General features: G+C 47.9%; 1 protein-coding gene across 1 annotated transcript in view; it reads left to right on the forward strand.

Annotated features, from left to right (window-relative positions):
• Positions 1–6,317, forward strand: part of TVP23A (trans-golgi network vesicle protein 23 homolog A (S. cerevisiae)) — a 54,770-nt gene that overhangs the window by 42,368 nt on the left and 6,085 nt on the right. Inside the window, exons 3-5 of the mRNA XM_011988125.1 lie at positions 2,844–2,988; positions 4,714–4,803; positions 5,392–5,520. Coding sequence (XP_011843515.1) covers positions 2,844–2,988; positions 4,714–4,803; positions 5,392–5,520 — 364 coding nt within the window. The remainder of the gene's footprint in view (positions 1–2,843; positions 2,989–4,713; positions 4,804–5,391; positions 5,521–6,317) is intronic.

The following is a 6,317-nucleotide window of genomic DNA, read 5'->3' on the forward strand; positions in this document are numbered from 1 at the left end:
ATCTCGACTCACTGCAAACTCCACCTCCCCAGTTCAAGCGATTCTCCTGCCTCAGCCTCCTGAGTAGCTGGGATTACAGGCACCTGCCACCACAACTGGCTAATTTTTGTATTTTTAGTAGAGACGGAGTTTCACCATGTTGGCCAGGCTGGTCTTCAAATCCTGACTTCAAGTGATCTGCCTGCCTCAGCCTCCCAAAGTGCTAGGATTACAGGTGTCAGCTACAACACCTGGTGATCCTGTCTAATTTTTAAATGCGGGGTACACTTCCAGGGTTGGTTTTCATTCAGGTCACCGGCAGAGCGGAGAGCCTGAAAGGCTCAGACGAGACCCATCCTGGTGAATGGTTGGTGCTTTGCCATGCAAAAAGTCACTGTGAAGTCTGCTTCTGACTCTTAACATTCCCCTGGGAGTCGGAAACCCCACAGTTTTATAGGCGTCTATGTTGTGCTGACTCTGACTCCATTTCTTCTTGGGGAGAATGAGCAGGCTCTTTGCCCTGCAGTTCTGTGTGGACCTCTGTGGCCACCCCATTCTGCCTCTCATTTGCCAAAGCCCACAGCATTTTATAACTCTAATCCAGAGGTTGCAAGCTCACTGCTTGCAGGCCAGTGAGAAACACAGACTGGGATATTTCAGTAAAAGAATTAGCGGCCATCATTTAAAATCAGATTTCCCATTGCAAGTATGGATTTCTGACTTCTCCTGAAAATCTTGGATCTGGCAGTACTGGGTCTGGTTTGCACCAGACCAGTGGTGCTGGGAAGAGTCCCTTTCATCCCTCCCTTTTCCTCCCCTGCCCTGAGGTGTGGGTTTCATTGCCATCCATCACCGTGTCAGAGGCGTGTGAACCAGAGCAACTCCATGTTGAATAGGGGCTGGGTAAAATGAGGCTGAGACCTACTGGGCTGCATTCCCAGACGGTTAAGGCATTGTAAGTCACAAGATGAGATAGAAGATCGCACAGGATACAGGTCATAAAGACCTTGCTGATAAAACAGGTTGCAGTAAAAAAGCCGGCTAAACCCGCCAAAACCAAGATGGCCACGAGAGTGACCTCTGGTCTTCCTCACTGCTACACTCCCACCAGCGCCATGACAGTTTACAGATGCCACGGCAATGTCAGGAAGTTACCCTATATGGTCTAAAAAGGGGAGGCATGAATAATCTACCCCTCATTCAGCATATCATCAAGAAATAGCCATAAAAATGGGCAAACAGCAGCCCTTAGGACGGCTCTATCTATGGACTAGCCATTCTTTGTTCCTTTACTTTCCTAATAAACTTGCTTTCACTTTACTCATTGGGCTTGCCCTGAATTCTTTCCTGGGTGAGATCCAAGAACCCTCTCTTGGGGTCTGGATCTGGACCCCTTTCTGATAACAGCTGGGCTCGTGCTGTTGATTTCTCGATCATAGTTGAGTATCGTTCTCTACCTGTGTGCTCTGTCTAAACTGGGAAACTATAGAAAGAAAGAGAAACCCACAAGTGTCTTCAGTCTGGCCCACATCACCCACTGCCATCACCTGCTCTAGACAACTTGGTGACCATTGTTTTCTTGTTTAGAGACGGAGTCTAACTTTCTTACCCAGCCTGGAGTGCAGTGGTGCAATGTCGGCTCACTGCAACCTCCGCCCCCAGGTTCCGGTGATTCTCCTGCCTCAGCCTCCCGAGTAGCTAGGGTTACAGGCAGACACCACCATGCCCAGCTAATTTTTGTGTTTTGAGTAGAAATGGGGTTTCACGATGTTGGCCAGGCTGGTCTTGAACTCCTGACCTCAGGTGATCCACCCGCCTCGGCCTCCCAAAGTGCTGGCATTACAGGTGGCACGTGGCTGATATCAGACTATCAGATACACATTAAAAAAAAAAAAAAAAAGGCCGGGCGTGCTTGCTTATGCCTGTAATCCCAGCACTTTGGGAAGCTGAAGCGGACGGATCACCTGAGGTCAGGAGTTCGAGACCAGCGTGGCCAACATGTTGAAATCCCATTTCTACTCAAAATATAAAAATTAGTTGGGCATGGTGGTGGGCGCCTGTGATCTCAGCTACTCGGGAGGCTGAGGCAGGAGAACTGCTTGAACCCAGGAGGTGGAGGCTGCAGTGAGCCGAGATCATGCCACTGCACTCCACAGAGCAAGGCTCCATCTCAAAAAAATAAATAAATAAAAATAAAAATAATAGGAAAAAAAAACAGAAAAAAAAGCAATTTACATAAGATGAGCATGTTCCCCTTGGCTCCCTCTCTTCTTTCTGGCCAGGTTTGTGTCTCAAGGAACAGTGAACAAGAACCACCTTCCCCTAGGTTAAATGCCAGGATTCACGTGCCACTCACCACTGAGCAATTACGATGAGTGAGACCTGCCACTCACAGGTCACATGTTTCGCTCTGTCCAGGAACACATTCCCCGATGACATGAGACACCTGCCCCGTGGGCTGCATGTGAGCTTGGAGTTCAGTGACTGGCGGAAAAACCCAACCTTTACCTTTGGGGAACTGACTGTCATCTCTACTGGGCGGGGAGGCAGTGATTGCTGTCACATTTCACTTCAAAGATGACCGTGTTTCAAAGAGGGCAAGTGATATTTGGAGTCAAGTGGCGGGAAAGTACTGGATTCTTCGAAGGGGAGGAAAAAAAACAGTGTCAGCATGACTGTTTGGGGACTGCTGACCTAATAATGCATCCCCAGGGCTACAGCCTGAGTTTCTGCTTCATATGCACCAGGGAGAACATTCCATTGAGCCATGTGAATGCCCCCAGCAAAGTCTGAAATGGTGAAGGGAATTCAGTAACCATCCGCTTGGCTCTTGGAGTGAGGGCGCCTTCTGGGTCCTTTCCTAGACACCCCTTGGCCACCTTTTTCCACCTGTTTTTCCGAGTGAGTGCCATCGTCACCTACGTGTGCTGCGACTGGTTCGGCAAGAGCTTTGTGGGCTGTTTTGTCACGGTGCTGCTCCTCCTGTCCCTGGACTTCTGGTCTGTGAAGGTGAGGCCCTTTCCTGTGATGTCACCACTCCCGAAACACGAGGCTTGTCCCCTATATGCGTGGGATCAAGAGATACTTTGGTTTAGACTCCTGAGACATGCTTAAGAGTGCTGAGCAGTGTCACTTAAAAGTAGGGGGACTGGAGAAACCCTGTCTCTACTACAAATACAAAATTAGCCGGGCGCGGTGGCACATGCCTGTAATCCCAGCTACTCGGGAGGCTGAGGCAGGAGAATCACTTGAACCCAGGAGGCGGAGGTTGCACTGAGCCGAGATTACACCATTACACTCCAGCTTGGGCAACAAGAGTGAAACTCCGTCTCAAAAAAAAAAAAAAAGCTAAGGGGAAAAATGCATTGTTTAGCGCTTAATAAATGGCTTTTGTCAAATGTCAATTGTCATTCTTGCACATGTGACAACCCCATATGACTTTGCATTTTTTTGTAAAACTTATTGTATTAGTCTGTTTTCACGCTGCTGATAAAGACATACCCAAGACTAGGTAATTTATGAAGACAAAAAGGTTTAAGGAACTTACAGTTCCACATGGCTGGGGAGGCCTCACAGTCATGGTGGAAGGCGAAAGGCAAATCTTACACGGTGGCAGATGAGAGAATGGAAGCCAGCCGGGCGCGGTGGCTCACTCCTGTAATCCCAGCACTTTGGGAGGCCGAGGTGGGAGGATCATCTGAAGTCAGGAGTTTGAGACCAGCCTGCCTGGTCAACATGGAGAAACCCCGTCTCTACTAAAAATGCAAAAATTAGCCATGCGTGGTGGTGTGCGCCTGTAATCCCAGCTACTTGGGAGGTTGAGGCAGGAGAATCATTTGAACCTGGGAGGTGGAGGTTGCAGTGAGCCAAGATTGTGCCACTGCACTCCAGCTTGGGTGACAAGAGCCAAACTCTGTCTCAGAAAAAAAAAAAAAACAGAGAGAGAGCGAGCGAGAGAATGAAAGCCAAGCAAAAGGGGTTTCCCCTTATAAAAACCATCAGATCTTGCGGCACTTATTCACTACCACAAGAACAGTGTAGGGGAAACTGCCCCTATGATTCAATTATCTCCCACCTGGTCTCCCCCATAACACGTGGGAATTATGGGAGCAACAATTCAAGATGAGGTTTGGGTGGGGAGACAGCCAAACCATGTCACTTGTATATGAATTAATACATATATTTAAAACATATATAATATGAACATATAAATTATATATGTTTGTGGGGGGAGTGTGTAACTTTTTTTTTTTTTTTTGAGATAGAGTCTTGCTCATCGCCCAGGCTGGAGTACAGTGGCGCTATCTCGGCTCACTGCAAGCTCCACCTCCCAGGTTCAAGCCATTCTCCTGCCTCAGCCTCCCGAGTAGCTGGGACTACAGGCGCCCGCCACTACGCCCGGCTAATTTTTTTGCATTTTTAGTAGAGACAGGGTTTCACCTTGTTAGCCAGGATGGTCTTGATCTCCTGACCTCATGAGCCTCCCACCTCAGCTTCCCAAAGTGCTGGGATTACAGGCATGAGCCACCGCGCCCAGCCGTGTGTAACTTTTTAAAGTGAGCTTAGTTCAAAACTAGAAGCCTTGACATCTGAGAATTCACTACAATTCAACACCTTTTTTCTTCCTGCTTCCAGTACAAGTCTGACATGAATCAGGGGACTTTTATTTATCAACACAGTGAATACGCCTCTTTGCTTGTGACCTGCTCAGAGTCATTTGTCTGTTGTCTTCAGAATGTAACCGGAAGACTCCTGGTGGGCCTTCGATGGTGGAACCAGATAGATGAAGATGGGAAGAGCCACTGGATCTTTGAAGCCAGGAAGGTATTCTCCATGACGAGCTGAACTAACCAGAGCGGGGATAATGGGCGTAGAAAGTTTCTGTGGGTTCCTTTGGAGTTTTATGCATATCTGATTCCAGCTACACAAAAGCCACTGCTGTGGGTGCTCTGGTGAAACATGGGTGTGGCAAAAGTGTCTGCAAAATAGACTGGGCATGGTGGCCCACGCCTGTAATCCCAGCACTTTGGGAGGCGGAGGTGGGTGGATCACTTGAGGTCAGGCGTTTGAGACAAGCCTGGGCAACATGGTGAAACCCTGTCTCTACTAAAAATACAAAAATTAGCCGGGCGTTGTGGCAGCCACCTGTAATCCCAGCTACTCGGGAGGCTGAGGCAGGAGAATCACTCGAACCCAGGAGGCGGAGGTTCCAGTGAACCAAGATCATGCCACTGCACTCCAGCCTGGGTGACACAATGAGACTTCGTCTCAAAAAATAAAACAACATCAACAACAAAAAACCCCACAACAACAAAAGCATCTGCAAACTAAAATAAATGAAAATGCGAGCATGCTCGTTCATTTGCAACCATTTCTGCTTGTTTTGACATTTGAATTACTTTCCTTAAACAGGTCTCCCCGAATAACATTGCTGCCACAGAAGCTGAAGCGCGAATCTTCTGGCTGGGCCTCATCATCTGCCCCATGATATGGGTTGTGTTTTTTTTTGGTACCTTATTTTCCTTGAAGCTGAAGTGGCTGGTAAGGCCATACCTTGACTTCCACATTGCTTTGATGTCTCTGCAAAACCGGTGTTTGCACTGCTAGGCTTCTGTTGTTATTCGTTATTGATTGAACAACTGTAATAAGTTTATTGAGATATAATACACATTGCATACAATGTACCCATTTAAAGTATACAATTAGGGGCTTGGCGTGGTGGCTCACGCCTGTAATCCCAGGCCTTAGGGAGCCCAAGGCAGAAGGATTGCTTGAGCTCAGGAGTTTAAGACCAGCCTGGGCAACACAGTAAAACCCCACCTCTGCAAAACATACAAAAATTAGCCAGTCATGGTGGTGTGTATGCTTGAGCCCGGGAGGCAGAGGTTGCAGTGAGCCAAGACTGTGCCACTGCACTCCAGCCTGGGCGCTAGAGTGAGACCCTGTCTCCAAAAAATAAAATAAATAAATACTAAGTGTGAAATTCAGTGGCTTCTAGTGCAGTCATAGAGTTGTGCAGCCAACACCGCCATCAATGTTAGGAAATTTTCATCACCTGAAAAAGAAGCCTTGCACCCTTTCAACATTGCTTCCTTATGCTTCTGTTCCTCCAAACCCTGGCACCTATTAATTTTTCTGTTTCTATGGATTTGCCTATTCTGGGCATTTCATATAAATGGACTCACACAGGCTGGTGCGGTACCTCACGTCTGTAATCCCAGCAGTTTGGGAGGCGGGGGCAGGTGAATCACCTGAGACCAGCCTGGCCAACATGGCAAAACTCTGTCTCTACTATAAATACCAAAATTAGCCGGGCATAGTGGCACACGCCTGTAATC

This window comes from Mandrillus leucophaeus, unplaced genomic scaffold, assembly GCF_000951045.1.
Source record: "Mandrillus leucophaeus isolate KB7577 unplaced genomic scaffold, Mleu.le_1.0 Scaffold323, whole genome shotgun sequence".
NCBI lineage: Eukaryota > Metazoa > Chordata > Mammalia > Primates > Cercopithecidae > Mandrillus > Mandrillus leucophaeus.